Source organism: Tetrahymena thermophila (assembly GCF_000189635.1).
Source record: "Tetrahymena thermophila SB210 genomic scaffold scf_8254650, whole genome shotgun sequence".
NCBI classification, from domain to species: Eukaryota; Ciliophora; class Oligohymenophorea; order Hymenostomatida; family Tetrahymenidae; genus Tetrahymena; species Tetrahymena thermophila.
The window spans coordinates 623,697-651,132 of record NW_002476418.1 but is presented as its reverse complement, the minus strand read 5'-3'; the positions used below and the strand labels follow the sequence as shown (position 1 = coordinate 651,132).

The 27,436-nt window shown below is 22.2% G+C and overlaps 7 protein-coding genes across 7 annotated transcripts; 6 read left to right on the top strand and 1 right to left on the bottom strand. All coding sequences in view use genetic code 6, as the record gives it.

Moving 5' to 3' along the window:
* Positions 1-1,606: 1,606 nt before the first annotated feature.
* Positions 1,607-3,738, bottom strand: TTHERM_00077640 (kinase domain protein; the record flags this gene model as incomplete). Its single annotated transcript, XM_001015705.2, has 4 exons — positions 1,607-2,203; positions 2,665-3,017; positions 3,286-3,621; positions 3,678-3,738. 4 exons carry the CDS (start codon positions 3,736-3,738, stop codon positions 1,607-1,609), a joined length of 1,347 nt encoding a protein of 448 aa, XP_001015705.2.
* Positions 3,739-6,854: 3,116 nt separating this feature from the next.
* Positions 6,855-8,570, top strand: TTHERM_00077630 (hypothetical protein; the record flags this gene model as incomplete). The annotated part of the gene is made up of 1 exon (XM_001015704.3): positions 6,855-8,570. One exon carries the CDS (start codon positions 6,855-6,857, stop codon positions 8,568-8,570), a length of 1,716 nt encoding a protein of 571 aa, XP_001015704.1.
* A 650-nt stretch (positions 8,571-9,220) lies between these two features.
* On the top strand, positions 9,221-11,295 carry TTHERM_00077620 (transmembrane protein, putative; the record flags this gene model as incomplete). Its single annotated transcript, XM_001015703.3, has 5 exons — positions 9,221-9,450; positions 9,509-9,548; positions 9,816-10,576; positions 10,628-10,747; positions 10,797-11,295. 5 exons carry the CDS (start codon positions 9,221-9,223, stop codon positions 11,293-11,295), a joined length of 1,650 nt encoding a protein of 549 aa, XP_001015703.1.
* A 1,637-nt stretch (positions 11,296-12,932) lies between these two features.
* TTHERM_00077610 (Serine/Threonine kinase domain protein) lies at positions 12,933-15,918 on the top strand (the record flags this gene model as incomplete). Its single annotated transcript, XM_001015702.2, has 10 exons — positions 12,933-12,981; positions 13,172-13,227; positions 13,379-13,512; positions 13,725-13,855; positions 13,910-14,011; positions 14,189-14,275; positions 14,377-14,465; positions 14,533-14,655; positions 14,708-14,839; positions 15,325-15,918. The coding sequence occupies 10 exons, from the start codon at positions 12,933-12,935 to the stop codon at positions 15,916-15,918; spliced, it is 1,497 nt and encodes a 498-aa protein (XP_001015702.2).
* A 2,629-nt stretch (positions 15,919-18,547) lies between these two features.
* Positions 18,548-22,095, top strand: TTHERM_00077600 (zinc-binding dehydrogenase family oxidoreductase; the record flags this gene model as incomplete). Its single annotated transcript, XM_001015701.3, has 7 exons — positions 18,548-18,632; positions 18,685-19,397; positions 19,609-20,002; positions 20,055-20,364; positions 20,432-20,590; positions 20,642-21,109; positions 21,165-22,095. 7 exons carry the CDS (start codon positions 18,548-18,550, stop codon positions 22,093-22,095), a joined length of 3,060 nt encoding a protein of 1,019 aa, XP_001015701.3.
* Positions 22,096-23,547: 1,452 nt separating this feature from the next.
* Positions 23,548-24,645, top strand: TTHERM_00077599 (zinc-binding alcohol dehydrogenase family protein; the record flags this gene model as incomplete). The annotated part of the gene is made up of 1 exon (XM_001471293.2): positions 23,548-24,645. One exon carries the CDS (start codon positions 23,548-23,550, stop codon positions 24,643-24,645), a length of 1,098 nt encoding a protein of 365 aa, XP_001471343.1.
* Positions 24,646-25,945: 1,300 nt separating this feature from the next.
* TTHERM_00077590 (hypothetical protein) lies at positions 25,946-26,488 on the top strand (the record flags this gene model as incomplete). The annotated part of the gene is made up of 3 exons (XM_001015700.3): positions 25,946-26,173; positions 26,241-26,283; positions 26,349-26,488. 3 exons carry the CDS (start codon positions 25,946-25,948, stop codon positions 26,486-26,488), a joined length of 411 nt encoding a protein of 136 aa, XP_001015700.1.
* Between the last annotated feature and the right edge of the window lie 948 nt (positions 26,489-27,436).

Sequence of the window (27,436 nt, the reverse complement as noted above, 5' to 3'; positions counted from 1 at the left end):
AAATTTTTGGTTAAGAAAAAATAAATTAACTTAAATTCTTAATGAAAATAATAACCTTATGTTTTTTGGTAAATATTTCAAAATAATTTGAGTATTCAGAGTCTTTCCCTTTTTTCGATTGTATTTTAAGGTAATAAATGTGCTAATTTGGTTACAAATAATTAGATTTTTTTATAAAATATGTAATGGTGTTTTGTAAAGGAGGAAATTAATAAAGGTTTATTCATTTAATTATTATTCAAGCTTTTTAAAATGCGATAATTTAGATTGAATTATTTTTTGGTGAAAAAATATTAACAACTTAATACAATTTAGTATTACTGATTAGAAAATTTTATTTTTAAATAAGCCCAGCTTTTATGAAAGTGACACATGAATTTAATTTTAATATCGCAGCTGTATCATTATTAATTTATTTTTCGAGTATATAAAATTAAATTGATATTTGAGAATTTTTTTCTTTTTAGTATTATTGAGGGAATACTAATGTTAATTATTATAATTATGATAAGAATCTTCACTTATATTATCTTCTATGCATCTATTAATTAACTAATTATTGATTTTATTATTTGTTTTTTTCTAATCATAATCATCAGAGACAAATTAACTAAATTCTTCTTAATTATTTTCTATCCCAATTTAATAAATATATATATAGAAATCTGTAACTAAGTCCTCTAAATATTATTTCATAACACTAATAGATATAAAATAGTTAAAGTGTAAAGATTTATTTAAAATTATAATTATATAAATGTCTATATATTAATGTTAAAAATGATTAAAATTAATACAAATTAATATAAAACACATCAATAGTAATATGAGATTTTTATGCATATTAAGAGGTTTTGTAAAGTAAATTGTTTGATATAATTGAATATAATTTAAATTTGGTTTTTAAGTAATAAGATGAAGATGAAGATTAAGATTTATCTATTTATTTATTCTTTCATTTATTTGATTGTTTATAAATAGATAGATAAAAATAATATAGAAAAAAGAAGTTAGAGCATTTTAAAACAAAGAGTATTTGATTTGATTGATTGGTTCATTTATTAGCATTTTTGCTTCATTAATTATTAATTTATTTATTCTTTTTATTAATGCTATTGTTTTCAAATATTTTTGAGTGCTATGGGAATATAGACAGGCAGACAACTGACTCACTGACTGACTATTTATTTTCTTAATTTTATCAATTTGATTAGCGCCTTTGATAGATATAATCTAGTTTTTTCCCTAATACCCAATACTCTTCTATAATATTTATTTGTATCATTTATTTAGAGGGATTTTGTGATTTTAAAATGATTAATATTAGTTATTAGTAAGATTTGTAGATAATTTCATTCTTGTGGCTGATAATTACAGAATGCGCAAAAATAAATAAGTATTTTTTTAATTATATAATTTATTAATTATTATGAGATAGATAGATAGATATTTTTTGTGTAAATTAATTGCTATTGATTTAAGAGAAATGCTTTTCACCTCTACATTATATATGTTAAAGAATTGTTTTGTATAGATAGGTTTCGTTAATTTTAGATTTAATTCTTAATATTTAAGAAATGTATGCTTGATATCATTTATCCTTTCATCATCTGATCTTGATGAAGTCTATATTTTGCTAATTGACGTTTATATCGATCTTTTTAGTTGTTGAAGCAACTATTTCTGTGATATCTTATTAAGTTAAATCTATTCCGCCTTGATTAATATAAAATATTTCAGGCTTTTGGTAATCATTAGAGAATTCATTTTCATCAACGCAGGCAAGCTTAGTGAAATCTATATCGACTTAATTTTATTTTTTCTAAGTTTCTCCTCTTACAACATTCATAGGTGAGTTAGTTATTGAACTAATTCCTCTATCTCTATTTTTAATTAGGATTTTTTAAATTTGATGTTAAACTTCTTCTAGAGTTGGTCTCATTTAAGGATCAAAAGAGAGCATTCTCTTAAGTACAGTTTCATTAAACATCTGATACTATGGGTTGAACTAAGAAGATGGATCTATATTAGCGTCTGTTTTCATTTTTTAGATAATTTCATTCGAAATTTTAACGCCTGTTAGCTCCAAAAAGACAATACCCAAGCTGTAAATATCACTTTTATCTGTGACGTTTTTAGTGAAATCCTTGTTGTTAACAATCTGGTATTATTCTGGAGATGCATACTATGGTGTATAACCTTCCTATTTAATTTTTAAAAAAAATGTTATAAATTTACATTCAGAACATAAGTTAATGAATAAATGAAATAGAATTTTATAATTTTAGTGGGCATTAAGCCAGTTAGTGAATCAGTAAGAAAAATTAATTGAGTTGTAGACTTCCCAGTTTTATGAATTTTTTTAAAAAAAATTCAGGCGATAAACAAGACTGAATATTTTTCTTATAAATCAATCTAGTAATAATAGTAACAAGCGCGAATTCCTTAAAATTTATCATGAAAAATATTTAAGGATTTTAAATGATAACTTTATTACACAAAGTGGGAATTTAGTATCGAAGTTTTTTTCTATTTTTGTTATGCAATTTAGGATATTCGCGTTGGAAAAAGTACTATGAATAAATCAAAGTTTGTAATTTATTTTTAGGTCTAGTTATCCTTTTTCATTTATTTATTTTGAAATATGAAATACTAAAATATTACTGGAATTATTTTAATGAATTTAATCATATTCTCTTCAATTGTTTCGCTCGAATTAGGAGAAGTTGGTGAGTCTGATCCATTTTAGCCCTAATTATCATTTGTGTTATCTGTCTATTTCTTAGTATTGTTGTTTACTACATGTTTGAACTTGCGAGAAAGTCCGAAATCAGAGTATTTCCAGATTGAATTTGGACTAAATAAAATATTTGCGGGTTTGATGTCTAAGTGAATAATTCCATTTTCATGTATTTATTTTAAGCCTGACACTAACTCTTAGCAAATTTAAAGTACATAAGCTATTTTAATATTGCTTCTTTTTTCTTCAATTCTCTTCAAATACGTCTTAAGGTCAACTGTAAATATTAAAAAAGAGTTAATAAAAAATTAAATAAGATCAATTAGAAAATGAAAGAAATAATTAATGAATCAATGAATGAATTAGTGATGGATAAGCAAATAAATCAATAAATAGATGAATTAATTTATGTATTTATTAATTAATTATCTATGTAGGAGTATTATAAACAATCTAATTTTATGCTCACAAATTAATTTGTTTAAACCAAAAGTAATTGCATAAATGCTCATTGAAAGAATTTATATATGTTTTTATTAAATTACATGGGCAGTATTCCATAATCATAAATTAGAGCTTCATTTTATAGCTTATGTAAATTTCTTTTACTCTTAAGATTTAAGTTCCTTAACATTGCTAAAGTAATTTAAATTCATTGAGGAGGCGCTCGCACTAGTCGTTTGTTTTAAATTTCATTATTTTTATAGCAATAGGCTTATTTTCTTGTTTATCATAACCCCTGATTACAACACCATTACCACCTGTTCCAAGAATTAAAAAGTCAATTTCGTATTGCTTATTTTGCATCATCCAAGTTATTTATTCTGCCTCTTAAGGTGTCTTATTTAAAGACTATGATAATTTTTCTAAAAATTTCAATTCTAAAGATTAAAAAATAAAGTTAATGAGGGGTTTTTCCTTCAACATTAAAATTTACATTTTTCGCGCTGCTAGTTTTAAATGTGCTAAACTAATTTGGAGGAAGGAGTCATACCCATTTTGCAGTAAGTCTTTTTTTTTTTTATTTATTAATCCAGATATTTATTATTTACTTTTTTTTATGCTGCGTTTGTAGTTTATCTTTTTTCTAATAAGTTTTTTGATTATTTTGTAATTATTTGATTTATAGATTTTCGATGCAATTTTTAAATACATCCTTCTTTAATAGAAAAATTAAATTGTTATTTTCTAAAGACAGACTTTGATATCTCTAATTCAAATTAAAAGAAAATCAGATAGTAAACCTGAATAATTTATTTATTAAAATAGTCAATTTATACTTTAATCATTTAAGTTATTATGATAAAGTAAAGTCACATAGTATAATTAAAAGTATTTTACTTTAGGAAAGCACTATAATTAATGAGAAATAACTTAAATATTAACCTTTTTTAAATTATTTTATTTATCTTCAATACTAAAAAAGAATTATAAACAAAGAGAGTTTAGTCAAATGATGTATGTAGTCTAAAGTATCTTAATATGTTTTAGGATAAAAGCAACTAAAATAAATGTAAACAACCCCCTTCTTAATTCTTTTATATGCTTTACAGCACTTTAAAATTAAATAATAAAGTCAAATACAAAAATGAAATATCCTTAATCATTTAACTTTCATGCACTAATTGTTATTTAAGTAATCATGAAAAAGAAAAGGAAATTTAGAAATTCTAAAAAATAAGTGTAAGTAAGTTTATTAAAGTATTCGCAGAGCTAATTTAAAAATTTTTAAATTTATTAAATAAAGAACAATATTTCTTCAAATTATAATAAATATTGAATTTCTAATATCTAAAAATAAGTGTAATTATGAAATTTGGTCAAGATAGAAATCCCTAATTACAATCTTTCTTATGATCAACTGTAAAGTATCTAAAAGAATTAAAAAACTACTTCTTCAAATTATTTTATTTATACCAATACATCAAAAGTTAGAAAAAGTAATTATATAGTATAAATTTAGAAATCTAAATTATTTCAATATGGTTTGAAAAAATCAGAAGAACAAATAACAATTAATATCAATAAATTTAAATAAAAAGTCTTCTTTCTTTTTTAAATTTATTATGTTTATGCTTGAATTTTTTTTATATTAATACCGTAATGATCCAGACCTCGTCCCTCGTTATTCGGGAGAAACGAACAAGTTTTTAAAAATTTAAAAAAATTTGTTAAATGAATAAATTACCCTTACAGATTTTTAAAAACTTAACAATTACAATTAATAATTTATATGAAAGATAAAATATCAAATTATCAAAACCTCGTAACTTTTAAAGATTATTTTATGCTTATAAATCATTATTTTTTCAAAATTTATAGATTTAAAAATAGAATATTTATCCAGTCTAATAAATATATATGAGAATTAAAATTATATTAAAAACTAAAACATAAAATAATTCAATGTATTTTTTAAAAATGAAATATCTTCTAAAAATAAAATATTTTTATTTAATCAAAAGATAAAAAATAAATTAAGTTAGAGACTTTTCTTTGTATATAACTTAACTATTTTATTTATACACAGATTCTAATCAATGTAAGCTAGCAACATCAGATTTTTATATTTCTTAGATTTGAAAAAAAAGCTGCTTAAAAAACTAAATTATTTTATTATCTAGTCTCTCAAATAAATGTATATGAAAGTTAAAATTATTTAAAAAATAAAACAATAAATAATTTGATGCATTTTAATAATTAATATCTTATATTAAATAAAATTAAAAAAATGAATGGAAAAATAAATTAAAAAAATGTAGTGGATACTTTTTTTTTGTAAATATCTTAATTATTTTATTTATACACAGGTTGTAATCAATTTTAAGATAGCAACATCAGATTTTTTTTAAATTACCTCAATCTCTACCAAATAAATTTTCATTTTAGAGATGATATTTATATATATTATTTTGATTATATTATGAAACTAAATAAACATTATTTTTTCTAAATTTATAGATGTAAAGATAGAATATTAATCCAGTCTGTCTGTCTAATAAATGTATAAGAGAATTAAAGTTATATCAAAAACTAAAACAACAACTTAATGCTTTTTTAAAAAATGCTTTATGAATGTAAAATTTAAAAAAATAAATTGAAATGACAAACTTTTTTTGGGGAAAAATAAATTATTTTTATTTATTAATTTATACACAGATTCTAATTAATTGTAAGCTAGTAAGATCAGATTTTTTTTAGATTATCTCAATCACTGTCAAATAAATTATAATTTTGAGAAAGATATTTTTATCTTATTTTGATTATATTTTTCTTAAATAAAGTTCTTTTTTCAAAATTAAAAAATGTAAAAATAGAAAATGTTTCCAATCTAATAAATCTATAAGAGAATTAAAATTATATTAAAAACTAAAACAATAATTTAATGCTTTTTTAAAATTAAATCTCTTTTATAAAAAAATGCTTTTTATGAATGGAAAAAAAAATAAATAAATTGAGTTGGAGAATTTTCTATGGGTTTGGGGAAAATTAAATTATTATTATTTATAGAAAGATTCTTACTAATTATAAACTAGTAAGTAACATCAGAATACTTAGATTTTTTTAAATAACAAACATTTTGAAGACCTTAATTTTTTTATTAGCATGAATATAATTTATAAATATTTATTATTAAATTGATTAATAAATTATCTCAATTAAATATTTAAATTGTATTTATTGATAGGTATTTGAATTAGTAAAAATAATAATTTTAAATTTTATTAATTTTTAATTTATAGTTGCTTCTTTATTCAATTTTAAACAATAAAAATCTTCAAATAAAAATGGAAACCAAAGATCAAATAAAATAAATAATGAATGATAAAAATAATCTTTTGTTTTTTTTTAAAGTAGAATGGATTTTAACGAATAAAAAATATGGTTTGTATTTCAAATATAATTTACTTTTGAAAATTGAATGTGAGAAGAGGAACATTTTAATTAATTTTTAACTTATTAATTAATTTAGAATTTTTGAAATATTAGTTTAATAGTAAGTAAGTAATTGATTCAAAAAGTTTGATTTGTATTATTTATAAGATTTTTGAATTAATTAACTACAAACAAACAAACAAAGATTTATTTATTTATTTGAGATTGATATTAAGAAATGAATAAAAGTGGTATCAAAGATTATTAGAGAAGCATAAAGCAACTAAAGCAAGAAATGGACTTGATGAAGTAGCATCCTAATATTTCTCTTATTGGAACTTCAAAGTTGAGAGAAAGAGATAATTTTACATAAGATGATAAAGAAAATAATTGGAATTTACTTAATTAAACAACCAACAGTGGAGAAAAAAACTTTAAAAGTAATTAGAGAAATTTTTCTAGTAATAAATGCTAAGAAAAGCAATATTAGTCATAAAAATACGACCATTAAATTATCAGTCTTGAAGAAAAAATGTAGTCAATAAAGTAGAATTTTATTGATAAAAAGAAATAGGAAATTATTCAGGCACAAAATTAAATGGAGCAACTAATGATTAAAATGCGCGATATTGAGAAGGATGAAAACATTAATCTCTAAGAAAAGCTTAGAAAAATAAATGAAAGGTTTGAAGAGTGCTGTTCAAGAGCAAAAGAGGAGTATGAGTAAAAGGTTTAAAAGTATAAAGAAGACATGGAAAAGGACATTTAAAAAGAAAAGGAGAGAACTCAAAATTCAATTTAATTGCAAGTTAAAAATTTGGAAAGTTAGATAAAATAGGGGACTAATTTGCAACTAACTTAATAGAAATACCAAGATGAATCTAGTTTAGATGACTTTTACTATAGCCAGAAAATAACTCATGTTTCTCAAATAAAGCCTTAAATTCTTTTCGGACAAACAAACTTTTATACTAACTAAGAAGATACTGCAATAAAATGTGGTTCTATTAAAAGTGAGCGTTAAGCCACTACAAATAATTACAGAGATTATTCAAATAAATCAAATGCTATTAACCAATAAGATTACAGCAATTTTAATAGAAAAGGCTAGTCTCATAAACAGCAAAGAAGCCGAAGTAACAGCAGTGTGAGCAGCAGTAGTGATTTGGAGGATAATAAATTTAAAAAAAGAGAAAGCAAAAGTAATTGCAAATAGCTTTCTTCAAATCATCCTATTCATAAATTGATTGAGTCAAACTACAAAATGAACAACAAAGAAATATTCCAAATGATAAAAAAATATAAAAAAATAAACTAATCTTATGAATAGTAATAGACTTTAAATTAGTAGCAGATGGCTTTGGAATTTTAATAATAAGATAATGTCAAATTAGATTAATTAGAAAAGAATTTCACTATTTCTAGAAAACTTTCCTATTAAGAAGACCCAACTTTGTCTACCTCCTAAACTCCAAACGGATAATAAAATACCACATAGTTTTAATTTATTCCACAATAAGCACAGTCTACAGCATGTAATGCATAGAATTCCTTAAATACAAGCTATTCAAATTCTCTGATAGATAATTTTAACTTTGTAAATAATTCAAGTAACAACAAAAGAAAGTTTAGTAATTCATTCCATTCTACAGGTCAGCAGCTCAATTTATTACCTAAGCAAGCAAAAAATAATGATTTGTATTCAGCTAGCATCAGTCGAGAGGTTCCAATTCAGTTTAAACCTCCTCTTAATTCTAGAAAATCTAGTATTTCACATAATAGTAATAATCTTTCCTCAAGACTCAACACAAATCCTTGTTAAATAAATGGAAAATATTATATAAGCAATTCTCTAAATAGAAAGCAATCAAATGCTACAACTCAAGCTACAAAACGTTCTTTCAACAACTAACTAAACGAGTCTTCAAATGATTTATCAGATGACTCTTTTTGAATATGCTCATAGAGAAATTCTAAAATAAATTTGAATTTAATAGTTTTCCTTTATAAAACCTCAATTTAATAATAATATAAAACAAATAAATAAATAAATAAAATATATTAAACTGAATAAATTTAATTTAATAACATAAATCAAAGTTTAATTAATATAATTAACTAATTATGATAAAATTTATCAAATATAATATCAATCAATCCATTTGTATTTATTTATAAACAGATTAATTTATGCATTATATGCTTGTCTATCTATATGTTTATTAGTAGATATTTGTTTTTTCTTTAATTACTAAGAATAAATAAATAAAAGGATTAATTAATTAATTTGATTCTACCTTCTATTTGAAATTTCAAACGCATTTATGAATGAATAATTTATTTATGCAAAATAAATCTTTGATATATGAATAGATTCATATATTTATTTATTTGTTCATTCACATAATTTATTTTTAAATTGTTTTGATCAAAATTTGCAATATTTAAAAGCGATAATTAATATTTAAATATAATTGAATAATAAAATAATAAGCAGAACAACACACACACACAACTAACTCAAAAAAATAGTACAAAGAACTCAAAAGCAATATAAAAGAGAGTAGGTTTGTTATAATAAGTAGGTTAAAGATAAAAGAAAAAATGGCCAAAGGAAGAAAGTTCTTTTTGCAAAAAGCAAATGTGATGGTTTGTAATACATCAGGAATTTTTATAGTATTTTTAGCTATGGCAACATTTGCAGTTCATAGATATGCTTTTTAAGCGAGAGCTATAACTACAGAATTGCCTTATGATTATATCACAACGAATGAAGTATCTAGTTTTATTCCGTATGTTGGATTTAAAGTTAGGCAAATCAATGTTGATCAATAGTAAATTTTTATTTCAAATAATTAAATAAATAATCAAAAAATTAATTTAAATAAACAGGATTCAGAACACTACAGCTTTGTATCACCATTTAGATTAGGTAATTGATTAAAAACAATTAAATTTATTGGCCATTATTGAAGCTGTTTTCAATTATTTACAGAATTGTTAGATGCTTTATAGATTTCCATTTTTAATTTTTATGTTTTTTTGCTTTTGCATTTGAAAAATTCATTCAAATTGAAAAGCTAAAAGTTTTAAAATAAACAATCAAATAAAGAAGAATAAGAAATGTTTTTTTTTTTCAATGAGATTCAACAATTTTTTAAAAATAATAAATTAATAAAAAATATTTTATTGAAAATAGCTAAATTACACAAAGACAACTTTCAATAAAGATTCTCAGGAATTTTTCATGCTGAGCATAAGGATGAACTAAGGCAAAAAGAAGAAAGTTGGAATACCTAATATTGATATGCTAAATTCAAGAAACATCTCTTAGAATGGACTTGGATTGGCATAGAATCTGATGAACTTAATCTTCACTGCAGGAAGACAATCAATTGCTTTAAAAAACTAATAAAACGAATTTGAGGAAGAACAGCAATATATTTTTACATATTACAGAAAAGAACTTGAAAGCTTTATCAGTCATATGAATGATCACTACAACTCTTCTTTGGAAGAATACTTTTTGATATACTATATTTTTGTAGGCTTTAAACTCTTCCTTTTTTTTATCTTAATTTTCAGAATGTACTCTGCAATAAGTATTTTGAATAAAGTTTTGATATCGTTTGAGGAGTACTCCATGTCTAAGAGAGGGTTTCTTCTATTTTTATTGTTTGTTGTCATGATAGTGAGTTCAGTTTTGCAAGTAAAATTTTTTAATGAATTCAGTCACAACACTAGCAGTGCTACCTCTCTTTCAACTTCTCTGATAAATAGATACACTGATATTTAATTTGCATCTGACTATATATTTGAATCTATTATGCTAGGTTCAGTAAAAATATATGATTATAATGAAATTATTTAGAATATTCTATCAAAAGTAGAATAAAACGATGATAGAATATATAAAACTACAAAAGGTTCTGTAAATACTCTATCCAAGCACTTTCAACCGTAATTTTTTTAAATCAAGTTTATTAATGTTTCAATAAAATATTTATGCAGGTTTTATGATGAGTTGTCGGTTTTATAGAATAGCTATAAGTGCAACTAGTATTTTGATTACCAATTTAAATTGGAAGATTGTGCAGAATTCTGTGAAACCAATTTGGTGTTTTACAACAAGTAACTTCTTTATTGTATTGATTATATTTTCTAAATTTTACTTTTATAGCTAAAAGTAACCCATAGATACACCTTCAGTAGAGAATTATTAGAGCTTTAGAGAGTCAGGCAAATTCCTCTGCGCTCTACCATAGAATGAAAATGGATAATAGGGAATCTAAAACTAGATTAAAGCTTTAAAACAATTGATAAAATAAATAAGAGATGAATGGAGCGCTGTCTTAGTAAATGATTCATAAGATTAGTAGTCATTAAGCAAATATTAAAAGACAATTGAATTCATGAATAAACAATACTCAAAATTCCCTGAATCATCTCTTTATAATATTAAGTTGCATAACAGCTATCTCTTAAAACTTCTTTCAAAATGCTACAAAGATTATTTAGATAATTTCGATTTCTTAATTTACATATACATTTATTTAGACTTAATTATTGGAACTATTTTTGTAATAATTTGGGGATTTTACTATTACTATTTAACTAAAGGACTAACTAAGCACAAGAGTAAATTTGAAGAGCTCAAAGCAGGAGCTTAAGATGAATGAATGAATGAATGAATGATTATTTGAACTTTGAAATAATAAGTATTAACAATGTTAATGCCAATTCTGTAGGCAATAAGAAAATATGTATATATTTTATCAAGTTTGTTTATTTTTAAATAATAATTTTAAACAGCTTGCCTGTAAGTTTTGATTTTATAATTTTCTTTGCAGTCAAAAGCCTTCAAGATAATTTAATTTAAATTCATTAATAATTAAATAAAAAAATAAATAAATAAAGAAAGAAACAAATAAATAGCTTTTACTCTTCATAAATTTTGAAAAATAAGTAAAATGTTAAATACTTTTTTAAAAGTGCTAACTAAAACTAATTTTTTTAATCTAATTTTACTTTTAAAAAATGTATGATTTTTTTATTCTTCGAGAAACTTTATTATTTTTTATATATTTGTTACCATAATACTTCATTCACTCATCCTTTATTTTGGGTATGCATTTTAAATAACAAGAGTGAATAATTTTTAAAATATATACAAAGCATCACTGATTCGTTTAAACACTTATAACAAGTTATTATGGTAATTAATAACAAGAATTTTTTTCAAGATCTTTTTCAATAAAATACTAAAAAGACAAAATAAATACTTTATTAACTTAAAGAACTATTTTAATATCTTTAAATAAATTATATTTTAAACTTGATCAATAATTATTATTGAATTGATATAAATAAATATTTAAAATTAAAAAATTATTATGAAGTACATATCCTTTCCTTGCTATTCTTAATAAATGAATAAAAAATATTAACAATAGGTTTATTTTTGAATAATTTTTACAAATATTTTCAATTTTTTTCATTTTTTTTATCAAAGAGTATTTCTAATTAAATTTTACAAATATTTTTAATTTAAATGGTTTTTTTTTCATTGAATGTTTCCTCTTAAAAATTTTTTGTTTACATATTTTTAGTGATTAATATTGCGATTACTTTTTGACTACAAATAATAAATTATAATTAGTAATATAAAAAATGTAAATAAAGCTGAATAAGATATTTTTTCTTAACATAGATATAAATAAAAACAGTAAAAAATTATTTTTGTATTGTGTGGGTTTATTTTGTATATAAATATGATAAAGTTTAAGAAGCTCTTTGAAAAGTTAGTATTATTTAATTTGCAAAAAAGGAGAGGTCTATTATATTATAGTAATATAAATTAAATAGGTGTAGAGTGACAGGCCTACAATAATTAGAGGAATTAGAAATCAAATTTTATCTTAAAAGCTATGATAATTTTATACTTAAAAGGTTAAAAAGCCAGTTATAATGAAAAAACATTGATTTTAAAAATAACCTCTTCCTCGTTTGAATGGATTAATTTTTTTTTTTTTCAATTTAAATATGTGAAAATTTAAGAATTAAATGATAAAAACTGCCAAAAGTGATTGATTATTATGCTATATAAAAAAATTTAGTAGATTATGTATGTATGTCTGTCTGTCTGTCTTTCTTTCTGTCTAAATGTATGTTTGTTTATATATGAGTGTAATGTATACTATTTTGTATTAAAAAAATATATATAATAATAATAATAAAGGCTGATAGATAAAGTCTAATTAGATATAAAACATTAATTTTATATAAATAAAAAAACAAAAAATCTAAGAAATAAGCGATGGGTAATTGCACTTCTTCATCTGAGAATGCAAAGAAGAATTCATCAGGTTTTTTTTAATTAATTTCATTTTGTAATAAGAATGAGAGTTATAAAATACGCTGTGCGTCTTAACTAATTAATTAACTAACCTATTTATTCACTTTTTAACTTAATAATTTGCTTGGAGAATATTCATTCAATTACCTCTGATTTGTTTATTTATTTATTTTATGTTTTTTAACTTAAAAATATTTTAGATAATGTGCAAGGCTACATATTTAATCAAGTAATCGGGAAGGGCGGCTTTGGAAAAGTAATTAATAAGTTTTTAATTTCAGTTCAATATTTGATAAGATTTCTATTTAATCTGACATAATTTTTATGAATTTTTAAAGTAGAAATTTAAAAATAGCTATTGGCTCACTGTTAATTAACATCATATAAATATTTTTTTCAATAATAAGGTTTGGAACGTACAAAAGCGCAAGAACAAAGAAGTATTAGCCATGAAAATCATGTCAAAGGTTAAAATACTCAGCAAAAAGAGTGTAAATTCTGTTCTAAACGAAAGAAAAATCCTAAGTCATCTTAATCATCCGTAAAAATTTTATGTGCTAGTGAAATAACTAATTTCAAAACTTTATTCCTACTTGGCTATATTTTTAAAATAAAAACAAAATGATTTATTTAAATATGAAAATACAAATCTTAAAAGACGTAAAATGCATGTTTGATTAAATAGAGATGCTAACTAAAATAAAGTTAAATGTGAAATATCTTTAATATTCAATAATAATTTTATTTTAAAAGGCTAATTGTTAATATGCACAATTCTTTTTAAGACAGAGAAAACTTGTACCTCACTATGGATTTTATAGGAGGCGGAGATCTCAGATATCATTTAATTCACTAAACAGAGCCCTTTAGTGAAACTCAAGCACGTAAATAAACATCGAAATTTATATATTTAAATAAAATTTGTAAATTAAAAAAAGAATTCATTGCTTGCTGCATAGTCAGTGCTCTTGAATATATTCACTCATAAAACATTCTTCATAGAGATATAAAACCAGAAAATTTGATATTCGATGAAAGTGGTAAAAAATATTTTTATTTTATATTTGAGTCTAGCTGATGAATTGAATTTATTTTTATTGAACTTTTCATAATGAAAAATAGCAAGTAATTTATGTAAAAGTTCATCATTTTAATTGCAAAAAACAAACAATTAATTTTGACTTTAGTTTCTAAAAAATTACATTCAAAATAAATAGGCTATCTAAAAGTAACTGATTTTGGCATTTCTCGCATTTGGAAACCAGATAACTCAAACGAAACAAGTGGAACTCCAGGTTATATTGGTAAAACAAACTTACTTCAATAGTTATTTGATCATATTTAAAATAAATATATAATTTAGTTAAAATTAATTTAATTTATTAAAATATTTGAAATAAATCAGCTCCTGAAATATTAATGAGATAAAATTATGGAGTCGCTGTAGACTACTATGCACTTGGTATTATTATGTATGAAATGGCAATGGGAAAAGTAAATAAATATGTTACATATTTACTTACTAACTAAAAATATATAAATTATGTTTAATTATTAACAGAGGCCTTACAAAGCTAAAGATAGAAAGGAGTTGAGGGAATAAATTTTGGCTAAGTAAGTTCAAATAAAGAGAGAAGAAATTCCCAAAGGATGGTCGCTAGAAGCTATTGACTTTATCAACAGAGTAAAAAACTAATTTTGAATAAATAAACAGTAGTATTAAATCTTCTTTTTAGTTAATCTAAAGAAAGCCTTCAAATCGTTTAGGTGTAAATGGGCCACAAGAAGTCAAAGATCATGTTTGGATTAAAAGTTTTCCTTGGTAAAAGCTGAATAACAATGAAATAGAAGCACCATATAAACCGCCTGTATTAAAAAATATTAAAAGATTTTCTTTTGAATTTATTTTGAAAAAATTAAAGTATTTTTTTAACATTAAATTTCCTTCTAAATTGAATGAAAAAAAAAAAGAAAATGAATATTAATTCTAAGTCAAAAAAGAATAATTTATTTTAAATAATAAATTAACTATTGATAATATTTATAGGCATAGAGAATAATTAATGAATATCTAAAAAAATAAATAATTTTTTTAAGATAGTAAACTAACTATTTTGTTTTTAAAAATCATAAATTTGGTTTCTTAAACTTAAAAGAATTTAAACTCTAAAAATAAATAGTTATCTATAATAAATTATTTTTAGTTGGAGTAAATAATTATCAATCAATCAATCATACATTATTTTGAAATTAAATAGTGGAATATTAATTATTTTGCTTATTTCAATATGAATTATTGGCTAATTTTTTTATTTCTAGCTTAAATTAAATTATTTTTGATTTAAATAAACAGAAGGGTTGTGTTTATAATTTTGCAGGAAAGATAGCTAGTGAGCAAACAGAAATTGACAAACAAAATGCTATTTTGCTTAGAAAAGATGAAGTATAACAGCTATTTAAGGGATATGAATGCGATTCAAGCAAGACAGTCAAAGTTACTAACAACAACTTTTAGTTTTCACTCAGTGGAACTCCTTTTACTAGTGGAAACTCTAGCTTTTCAATGTCTACATAAAATAAAACAGGAAATAAGAATTAAAAAAACGAAATAATCTAGTTACAGCACATACAGGCTTCTATTGGGGGAAATTCTTAATGCTTAAACTAACTTAATTATGCATAGTAGTCTCAATCACAAATATTTACAGCCTACACAAAAGCTCCTACTTTGTAGTAAGGGCATTCATCTTAAATAAATTAATTAACAGAAAATGTGTTTACAGAAAAGTTATCTAAAAAGCTTGAAACTTAGCATGATATTTCTAAAAAGAGTGTAAATGAAAATAATGAAGATTCCCGAAATCAAAGGAATCAAAGTGCAGGAATGCGAATAGAATCAAATGCTGCTTTGTAATTTTAGTAGCAGCAGCAGTAGTAGCATGCTTGAATATAAATTCGGTAACTAAGTAATTTATCCTTAAGAATTTTCCTGAATGTAAATTTTTAACAAATGAAACTCTTAAAATTCTAGTTTTTCCAAATAAAAATCAAATAATCAACCTACCTACCTACTTACCACCTATTTACTTATCTATCTATCTACTAAAAAAATTCATTATACTAAAAATCAATCAGCTTGATTGAAAATAAAGCAACTTTTCTTAATATTTATTTCTCCCTTAAATAAAATGATCACAACTAACTAACTAACTACTATAATTAATTAAATAATATTATATTTAGTATCTTTCTTTACATTTAAAAAGTAATCAATATCTATCTATTTGTTTTTTCTCTATAATTAATAAATTATTTTTCAATCTATTTATTTGTTTTTTGACATTTAAAATTATTTAAATTTATTTTTAAATCATTTGAATTTTACATAAAGAATAAATTTGTTTGAAAATGATTTTTTAAATTTTATTTCTAAATGTTCCTAATATCTCTTATTCTAATAATATTTATTATACGGTCAACTAATTTTCTTCATAAAAATAAATGTAATTAATTATTTTTAAGAAATAGTATATTTTATACTCTCATTATTTAAGTTTTTTGAAAAAAATTTTTCCCTTGAATATGCAAATATCTTCTCATAATATCTAATAATGTCTTTAGTACTTTTCTTTTGCGATAAAAATATTGTTTTATTTAATGAATTAAATTACATAGTTTAATTTAACAAAAGTTTTAAAAAGAATCCTCAAAGATCAATATATTTTTTTTCTTCAATATTTAAAAAGTAACAATTAAATTGGTGATAGAATAGAATAACTCGCACATATAAATGCACTCAGAATACATCTTAAAATTAATTTTTATTATATTTATAAATTCAATCAATATCTAATTTTTGATTATTTAACTTACACCCAGTTTCCTCTTTTTCTCAAAAAATCCAAAGAAATTTGGTAATTTAATAACCTTTTTCTATTTATTGTTTCAAATCAAATGATTTATTTATTGTTTCAAATCATAAATTGGTTATAAAGGTGCATCAGGCTTAGGTTCTGGTTTAGCAAATTGTACTAACCTCTCTATTTGGCACTTAACCTTGGGTAAAAACAGTTTATTTGTTTTGGATTGTGATATTTTTAATTATAAAAACTAATTAAAACAATAAAGCTCTTTTTTCTTTTTCATTTTCTTATTATTGTACTTGCTTTTTTTTGTTCTTTCTTGTTAATTTAACTACTCATTTTATTTTCAACTTTTGATTTTATTATTAATTAATCTTATTATTATTTTTTTTTTTTTCCTTCTAATTAACTATTTAATGATATGTTTTTTCTTTAATATTTAAAAAGTGTGAATTAAATTGGTGATAGAATAGAATAGAATAGAAATACTCGCACATATAAATGCACTCATAATACATCTTAAAATTAATTTTTATTATATTTATTAATTTATAAATTTATTTTTAAGGTATTTTAGTAATTATTACTATTTCATATGATTATTTTGAATTTTATAAAATGTTAATTTTATTTATTTTATATTTTGTATTTATAATTTGTAAAGGCATTTTCGTTTTCGTAATTATTAATAAAAAATCATTATTTTGCATACACCCAGTTTCCTTTTTTTCTAAAAACCTAAAAATTTGATAAAAATAAAACGTAAAATCAATATTATAGACATTTTTGAAATACAAATACCACTCAAAAAGTTCTTAATTAACAATAATCTACTGTATTTATTTTAATTTAAAAATGAAAAGTTAAGTAAAATATTGAAAAATAATGTATTAGCAATCTAATTCATTTATTTATTCTTAAATTTTTCTTCATTTATGTAGGTAAAAATATATATTTAGTAAATCAAATAATATATTTTTGTAAGTTGAAATACTTATCATCCATTTTTAGTGAATAAGAGCCAGCATTTTTTGGTCTCTTAACTATAATAATCAATGTAAATAAAAACCTATTAAATATTTTTATTTATTTAAAATTAAATTTTAGAGTGAGCTACAAAATTTTCATTCAAATTTCAAAGAAGGATATACTAAACTTTATAAAAGAAAATTTAACTATATAATTTAGCATATATTTAATAAATATCTACTAAACATGTCTATTGATAATGGAGTGGCATCTATACCACTAGATATTTTTTTATTTTTTCCTCTTTCTCAATTTTAAGCTATTTATTCTAAATACTTTTAAATAAAATATTTGCAAAATAATTTTGCTCAAATGAAAGTAATATTTCTGTATTTCTTTTATTAAGTAAAATGAAGATATGAATAATTAATTGATGATATCCACTTTATAAATTTATTATTATATTTCTGATCAAATATAAATAAATTAGAAGTAATTCTTTTCCTTAGATTATTTCAAAAATAAAAGATTTTTTAATAGACTCTTTAAATACTAACATGAATTTGAATAGACTCTATAAATATTAACATGAATTTTAATAGACTCTTTTTATATTTATAAGAACGAATAAAATATACAAATAATAATTTTCTATGCTTAGGAGGCTCTTTATAATAGAACATTTTCGTTTAGCTCAAATGAATATTTATTATTAAATTAATAAATAAATAAAATAACGAAAATATGGAAGAAGCAGAAAAAATCAAGGAGCTTTAATTCTATAAGATTCCTTAGATTTAAGAAAATAAAACTAAAACTAAAGTTTTTTGTAATTTTTTAACAATAAAATAAATTTTAATCTAAATTTTAAAATATATTAGTTGTGTACGACAATGAAGACACTTATACTAAGTTGATTGAAAATTCTTTATACGATTTCATAAAACAAGATACTGAATTTTTCGAATTGATCACTATGGGGTTTTAGGACTCGATGTCTCAATTTAGTATTCAAGATTGGAGAAAGGTATAGAACAGATAGCTATTTGAGGGTTATAACTTATAATGTTCAGATAAAACAAAAGAATACTTTGCTCAGCAATTTTCCCTTTACTGTAAAAAGGACAAGCTTTAACAAATAAACCAAGAAAAGGCATCCTAATTTAAGTATTTTGTCCTAAACTCTATCTTAGAAAAAATCCTTGAAAAAACTATTTAGTTGTCATAGACATCAAATTTAATTGTTGTTTTGATGATGAAATCCATAGAGTGTATCGGTATCAGAGATTTGACAAAAAATTTTTATCCTCACAAATTAGAAAAGTCTAAAATTCTATTTATTGACACAGGAGATTTAGATTTTTTAAAAAAGCAAGCATTTGTTTCGGACCTTTTCAATAAATTCCCTTCTGATCCTTCATAAGCATTTATTTACGAACAAATTATGCCAAAAAATAAGCCAAAAACAGACGAAAGCTTTTTATAGTTTTTGGAATTAATTTCTCAAAAAATAGTTTAACAACTAAAATTTACTATCAAACTAAATGCTGAAAAAGAGCTTTAGTAATTTCCTTGGTCAAAACCTTCAAAGCTGGTAAAAATCTATCAAATTTAAATTGTTTTTTTAAATAATAATTTTAAAGAAAAAATCTTAAACTTTTAACTCTAAAAAATGAATTATTTCTTTTCATTTAATTTCTTTCAAAAAAAATTCCTATTTGAATTACTTAGAATTAAAAAATAATCTCAGTTTAAATAAATTTCATTAAACTTAAATTTAAAAATTTAATTTTTAAAATACTAAGTTAAATAGCGGAAGTGTCGCAGTTTCTCATCAATATCAAGGCGAGTGGTTTTTGGCGAAGAGTGATTTTTAAAACCACAGAATCGAAAGACTAAACAACCTTGATATAGAGTCTTTAGTAAATATTTTTACAACTTGGGTGAATGAAATCGTTTAACTCACTTAGATAGATGCTGTTGGTCAAGAGGAAATTTAGGAAATCTAGAATTATTTGGAAAATTTTTTAAAATATCAAATGAATGAAGCCTTAAATTAAAACTAAGAAGAAATCACAGTCGGCTAAAAATTAACTGTTAAGTAAAGATTTCTCTCTAAACAAAGAAATTAAATTAAATTCTAGGTTCAATTACTAATTAAATCCTTAAAAGATTTATCAGGAGAAAACAATCTTTTAGGTAATTTTAACTTTTTCAAATTCATTTAAGCTCTAATTATTTTTTTTTTCAGATTAATTAAGTGATGAGTAGCTAAAAGAAAGATAAAAAATTGGTACTATTGTAGGCAAGTTCCATTAGAGAGCTATTTAAATGCAGGGCCTTGATGTTTAAGAGTTTCTTAAAATTAAAGAGAATTTTGCTGCTAAACTAAGGTAAGTTTAGAAAGAAATTAATCCTGATAGTGATGAAGTAAGATCTATAATCACTCTTGAAAATTTTAAGGACATAATCTTACAAGAGGACATTTTTGATGCTATTGGACTTATTTAAAATCAATACAACCTTATTTCCTCTTTTCCTTTAGTTGGTCTTGGAGTAAAGTAAAAAATATTTATTAAATATATTTCTAATATGTGTTTATTTATATGTTTTTATATTTATCAAAAGACTATAGCGCACAAATGGATCAATGATTAACCCTTATCTTGTTAAGGTGATAGATATTGCTAGAATCAACTAGTATGTAGATACCATCTCTATTCAAAATACTCCTGATAAAAAGCTTATTTTAAATGCAGGATATGAGACAGACTAAGACGACTACAAGTAAATTTTATTATAAAAGCTAAATATTTTGAATTAATTATTAATAAAAAGCACCCAAATCAAAGAAACTATTGATGCAGTTGTTCCATTATTTGGACCAAAGGATTATGATTTAAAGCCTTTACTCTAATCCAAGTTTTTCCATGTATTGAATACTTTTAATGTGATGAACAATGTTGACACCATTTTCTAAGAGGCCTATTTTGCACTATTAGCAAATACTCTCATTTATTTGTTGAATGAAGAAAAATCAGATTTTATTACTGATCTTCTTGATAAAATCTATCATTCTGTCTGTATTGTTTACAGTGAAAGCAAATTTTTCGTCGAATTCTGCAAGATGCTTGTTACCAATCCAAGATTAAGTATGGTAACATATCATGAAGGTCATCCAACTTAGTGTCAAGGACCTTCAAAAGGTTTGTTAGTCCTTTTTTACCTTGTTAAAAAAGGTGAACTTACCGATAGAGTTCTAATCAAAGAAATTCTTGAGGCTATCATGCAAGAAATAGTTGCAAGGTAACAAAAAATGTCAAAAATAACTATTTAAATTATATTTTTTATACAATTTTAGAGGAATTAAAAATCCAGCAAAGATGACTTCTTATTTCGAAGTTAATGGATTCGATGTAGAAAAGTTAAAAGATTTTGGTAGAAAAACAGTCAACAAGTATATTGATAGAGTCCTTGAATTCCCTACAGTGAGACAAATGATGATGGAAGTTGAGAGTACTTCAAGAATTGATGAGGTATTTTCTGTTGATAAATCATATAGATTACGCTTGAATAAAAAGAAATTCGAATATTTGAATTTTGGAAAGTATAATTTCTTTGTAAGTCTTAAGAATATTTGTGAATACTTCCTGAGTGGTGAAAAGTTCAAAGGAGAGATTTTATGGTTCTGGCTCTATCATATCTAGAGACATAATAATAGTTATGTAAGAAATTCCACACCTTTGATGACTGACATTAAAAAAGTTTACAGAACTTTTAAGGCATAAAAAATCAATAAAATTATGAATGTTAAGTTTGAAAAGGTCATGCAAATTTGTCAGTAAAAGTTATAGGCTGTGTACAAAGAAAAAATGGCTCCACTCCATATAAATATCAAACCAGTCAGCCATAATCAGCTTTTTATGTTGCTAAGATAAAAAGAAGTCAAAATAACTTTCAATAATGTTTCAAATTTAGCTAAGAAGTTCTGTCTTTGTCCAGAATGCCCCTTCTACCTTAAAAAACTAAACCATCTTTCTGAGCATATCAAAGATGCTAATTTCTGCATCCCTGCATTCTGCAAAACAATAAAAATAATGAAATACGACAATCCAAATCTTGTTCTTCATGCTATAAAAGTTGGAGATTGCTTAGATAGAGATGATGAAAAAAAATATGTTTTGGCTTATAACAAGCTTAGTGAATATATAGACAATGATTATTTTACATTTTATGAGGATAAAATAATGAAAACTATTCGATAATGCCAACTCATATATAGAAAATTATGATTTTTTAATCATACTAAATAATTAAAAATATTATTGATTGTTTATTTTTTTCAAAGACAGGCAAATGATAAAATAAATAAAAAATATATTTATAAAATATGTTTTTTTCATTTATATTTTGATTATATTAAAAAATATTTTTCAAATTTTTCAAAACAAAACTTTCTTTGAATATTAAAAATTTTAATGTATTTTTTTGAATGCATCAATTTACAAACATTAAATTTGTTTTTAAAAAGGTTGGCTTACCAATAAATGTATTTAGCAATATTAATAGTAAATTTTAATTAAGCTTTTATATATTATTTTTCATATTTTCATAATTAATGACAGAAAATGTTTCTAAAAAAATTTTTATTTTATTTAAAAAATAATTTTTAAAGGCAAAACCTTTTTGTTAAATAACCCATTTTATAAACAAAGCATCAACTTAAAAACTTGTCTTAAAAAATGAGCTATTTTATTTGTATTTAATATATTTTTGTTTGATTAAAAACAGATATTTAAGCATTCATAATTTAATGGATTAAAAAAATATTTTTTATCTATAATCTAACTATCTTTAAATAAATTGAATTAAGAACTTAGCAGTTCAATAATTTTCAATGATAATATTTAGATATAAATGTGATTCATTAACTTGATCAAATTTCTTCTAAGAACTTTGAAGGAAATAGCTTACTTTTGCTAAATATAACTAACAGTAATAGTCTTCTAAAAATAAAGTATCCTAAAATAACAATTTTGATAAATTTTAAATCTGTAAATATGATGATTAGCTTATTACTAGTCAGAGTATTAGTTATTAATTAAAATAAGAAAAAAACATTAATTACTTGAAGATAAATTTATTTACATTTTTATTTTATCAGAATCTTTGATTAATTTTTCTTTAAATTTTCTAAAAGAATGTTTTTATTAATTAAATGCATTAATTTAGAGACGAATAAATAGAACTAATTAATTCACTCTTTGCAAATTATAAATTACTTTTAAAGATTTAGATGCAAAATTAACAATGACTAAATGATGAATGAATGGCAGACAACACAAATTACAGCTTTTTGTATTAGTTTATTTTTATTATTAATATCAATAATAAAAATTATTTTATATGGATTAAATTTAACAAATCTATTTTATTTTATTATATTTTCAACAAATTTATTTTATTTTAATGCATTTTCTTCATATTTAAATTTATTATAATTTTAAACAGTAACCTTTTAAAAATATTATATTTGGATTAAGTATTACAAAACTTCGAGAATTATTCTATTGATGATAGATTATCTATTTTTATATAAAAAGATATCCATTCTAATATCAATATAAATTTGAGAACCAAGAATATCAATATTTAGTAATAATTTAATAAATAAACAAAGATACTTGAATAAAATAAATTGTATTATTAGCAAAACGCAAAATAAATAAATACCTATCTAATAAATGACTGATCTTCCTTAAGTATACAGAGTTTGGGAATGCCCTCAAAAGGGTGTTGAAAGTATTCAATTAGTCGAAAAGCCTCTCCCTACTGAATTGGAGGAATATGAGGTACTTGTTAAAGTTAAATCTGCAGCTCTCAATCCTGTTGACTATAAATGCTGTGATAATGAAGGTGGTCCTTTTGATTTCTAGTTCCCAAGAACTGTTGGTATAGACCATATCGGTGTTGTAGTTAAGTTAGGCCCTAAAGTAGATTCTAACGTATACAAGGTGAATGAGACAGTTTTATTGGCTCATGGAAGCCTTAAAAGTAAATACGGAGCTTTTGGAGAATACAAAGTACAAGACATTAGAACTGCTGCAATCGTTCCCTAAGATTTGATTTAATAAGTTGGAGAGTCAATTTATACTGATTTAGCAACTATTCCTTGTGCAGGATACACTGCTCTTTAAATTGTTATGATTAAATTAAGATTACCTATTTATAAAGATCCTAATAGCATTTCTAATAGGTATATTAGAAATATTGTAGTTACTGCAGGAGCTGGTGGTGTTGGATATTTTACTTTGTAGCTTCTCAAATTATGGAAAGAAAACAATTTCGATGAAGAAGAATAGAAGAACATAAGAATTATTTCAACATGTTCTAAGAGCAATTTCGATTTTGTTCTCTCTTTAGGAGCTACTCACGCAATTGATTACAATACTGAAAATGTAGGCAAAAGGGTTAAAGAAATCCTTGGAGATAATCAACTTGATGTTTGGATTGACTTGGTTGATAGCAAAACAACTGAAGAAGGTCTTTAAACTCTTGGCTTTAGAGGTGAACTTGTTGTAGCAGTAGAAAATACTGATTATACTAATCGTCTTTTTGGTCTTAGCAAATCTGTCCATAATGTTACCCTTGGTTTGGCATATCTATATGGTTCATCTGCTCATAAATCAGATCTTAAATATTATGGAGATATATTCCTTGATTTATATAGAAATAAGAAAATCACCATAGAGAAAAAAGTTATAAAACTTGAAGAATTAAAGCACTACCTCTTAGAAATGAAAAACAGACATACTAGAGGAAAAATAGTATTTTAAGCTTGATTTAAATGAATTGTTTTAATAGATTAAATAATCAATAATAATCAATCAATTTTATATAAATAAATAAATATATTTTATTTTTTAGTTTTGTTAGTTTTTTGTAAACAAATAAATGTTAAATTAAAAATAAAATTGTAATGATTTTTTATTTTTAAATCTTAAAAATTCTTTATCAAACATTTATTTAAAACATAGATAAAGTTAAAATACCATAGTTAAAAATGAAATTAGTATTATATGCACTGTATAGATTAATTAATTATCTTATTTCAAAAGTTAGAAGAAGAAAAAATGATACACCTTTAATGTAATTTTCAAGTTGGAATATTTTATTTATATATATAAAAGATATACATACATACTTAAATAATTTACAAAAATATTAAAATTGGTCATCCTACCATATTTGATAGATACATACTTCTAATTTTAAAATTTTAAATGCTAATTGAATTAATTTTGATTAGCTAAATTTTTAAATAATAATTCTTTAATCAATTAATAGAATTAATTTTTGTAAATAATTTATTTATCTTTTTCGAAATTCTAACTAAAGATATGGTTTTGATGAAATTTCAAATTGAAATTATTTATATTTATTTATGGAATATATGTTTAAATAATTGTTAAAGAATTAGATTTTAAAATAACTATAATAATATGATATGATAATTCATTTATTCATTCAAGTAGAAAAACTGTTTCTTTATTAAAAAGTTCCAAAAAATGAAAAATTATTTATGAAAGACAAAGCAAGCTAAATATTTTATTAATTAATTATTTTTGTAAATTTTCAAAAAAAATAATCTTTTAATTGGATGATTTATTGAGTCAAATATTCATTAATTTTTAAATTTTTAAAAATTAAATCCAGATTTTTATTTTCTTTAGCTTTATTTTTAAATTTCAATCCTTATGTTACAAATAACTCCATGTCATATATGATGATAATTATTTCACTCTATAAATAAAAAAATAAAATAGAGTTAGATATTTATTTATTTATTAATTTATATGTGCTTGGGAGATTAGATAAATATTTTTTGACTACCTTTCTATATTTATATGGTCTTTTTGATGCAATTTTTAAAATTAATTTGAAATTTTTCAACGCCAATTCAAAAAATATAACAAAGATCAAGCTAATTTTTATAATAAATAATTATAAGACCATAACTTTATTAGATAATATATTTAAAGGTAGAAGAAACGTTTAAGTGAACAGCAGCTAAATCTTATTACAAGAAGAAGAAGAAGCAACATTTAAAAAATAAAATAACATATTAGCATATAAAATAAAATGTAAACTGGTTTACCTACTAAGTTAGTTCCTTTGAAATGGGTTGTAAAATACAATCCTGCATAAATTGGACTTGTATATAAATTAAATGAAAAAGATAAAAAAAAGAGACTTTATATCATAGATTTGAATGATTTAGTTATGAACCCTGACTGTGAAAAGGTTGCAAAAAGATTGTTCTTAGAACATCCACTTTACCTCAATAAAAATGTTGTATCAATTTAATAAGTAAATTAAATAATTGGAATGAATTTATTCATTGTGCTCATATTAATATTAACATAAATATAAATAGGTAGCTCTTCTTGTTCATAGAATCCAACAACAACTTAATTTAGGTATTTCATTTTTTATTTAAAAAGAATGTTTTAAGTATAATTTACTTACTTATTTCAAAAATTAGGAGATGACCATTATGAAGGCTATGAATCTAATTAAAAGTATGATCATCAGGATTAAAATAAGCAAAATTACAACGAAAATGATTTCTAAAATGAGTATGCTGGTTATGAAGAAATATCTGAAGACAATGAATATCCATGAATAAAAACACATTCATTTAATCAATTAAATATAAATTAATTTTATAAGCAAAATATATTTTAAGCAACTTTATTTTCTGTGTGAGTTATGCGTAATTTTATATTTATTATCATGGAATCTTTCTAATTACTAAACCCTTAAGATATATTTTTTGTTTGCTATCTATCACAAGAACCAAATAACTCAATTAATCACTCAATGCTAATTTATTTCTTCAAGATATATTTCTTTTTAAATTTAAATCAGATTAATGCAACAAAAAAAAAATATTTTTCAATTTTAACACATTTTAATAACCTAGAAATTAATAACTTTTCCTAAAAGAAATCCTAATTATTTATTTTTAAAAAGTAAATACTAAAAAATTAAAATGAATTCATTTAATTCAAAGCTTGACAAAATAAATTCTTATTAATTACATTTTGGAAATAAAAATTAGATTAATAAAATAAAAAATTATGATTGATTGTATAAATTAATTTTTATTTTAAAACTATAAAAAATGATTGTATTATGTAAAATAATGCATGATTTGAAATTAAATCTTATTTAGACATGATAATTTATCAGTTACATAAAATATTGTATTTAAAAATTTAGTATTTAATTACAAAATACAAATTAAATTTTGTAAAAAATTATAATTGAAAACAAACAAACAAACAAAATGAAGTTTTAAAATAATTAAACAAAAGGGAATTTGTATTTTATTTGTTTATCTATTTGAACCTACTTTTAATTTTATTATTAAATAAATTTGTATTAATATCTTTAAAATATCCAAAAAGACAATGAATTCTATTTTTGAAATGTTAAAAAATAAATGAAGGAATATAATGTTTCATTATATAACAATCATAAATTATATTGAAAATAATCAATATAAGTGGAAAATACAAATAAATAAATTATCAATAATTTATTACTTCGCCTTGATTATTATATTAA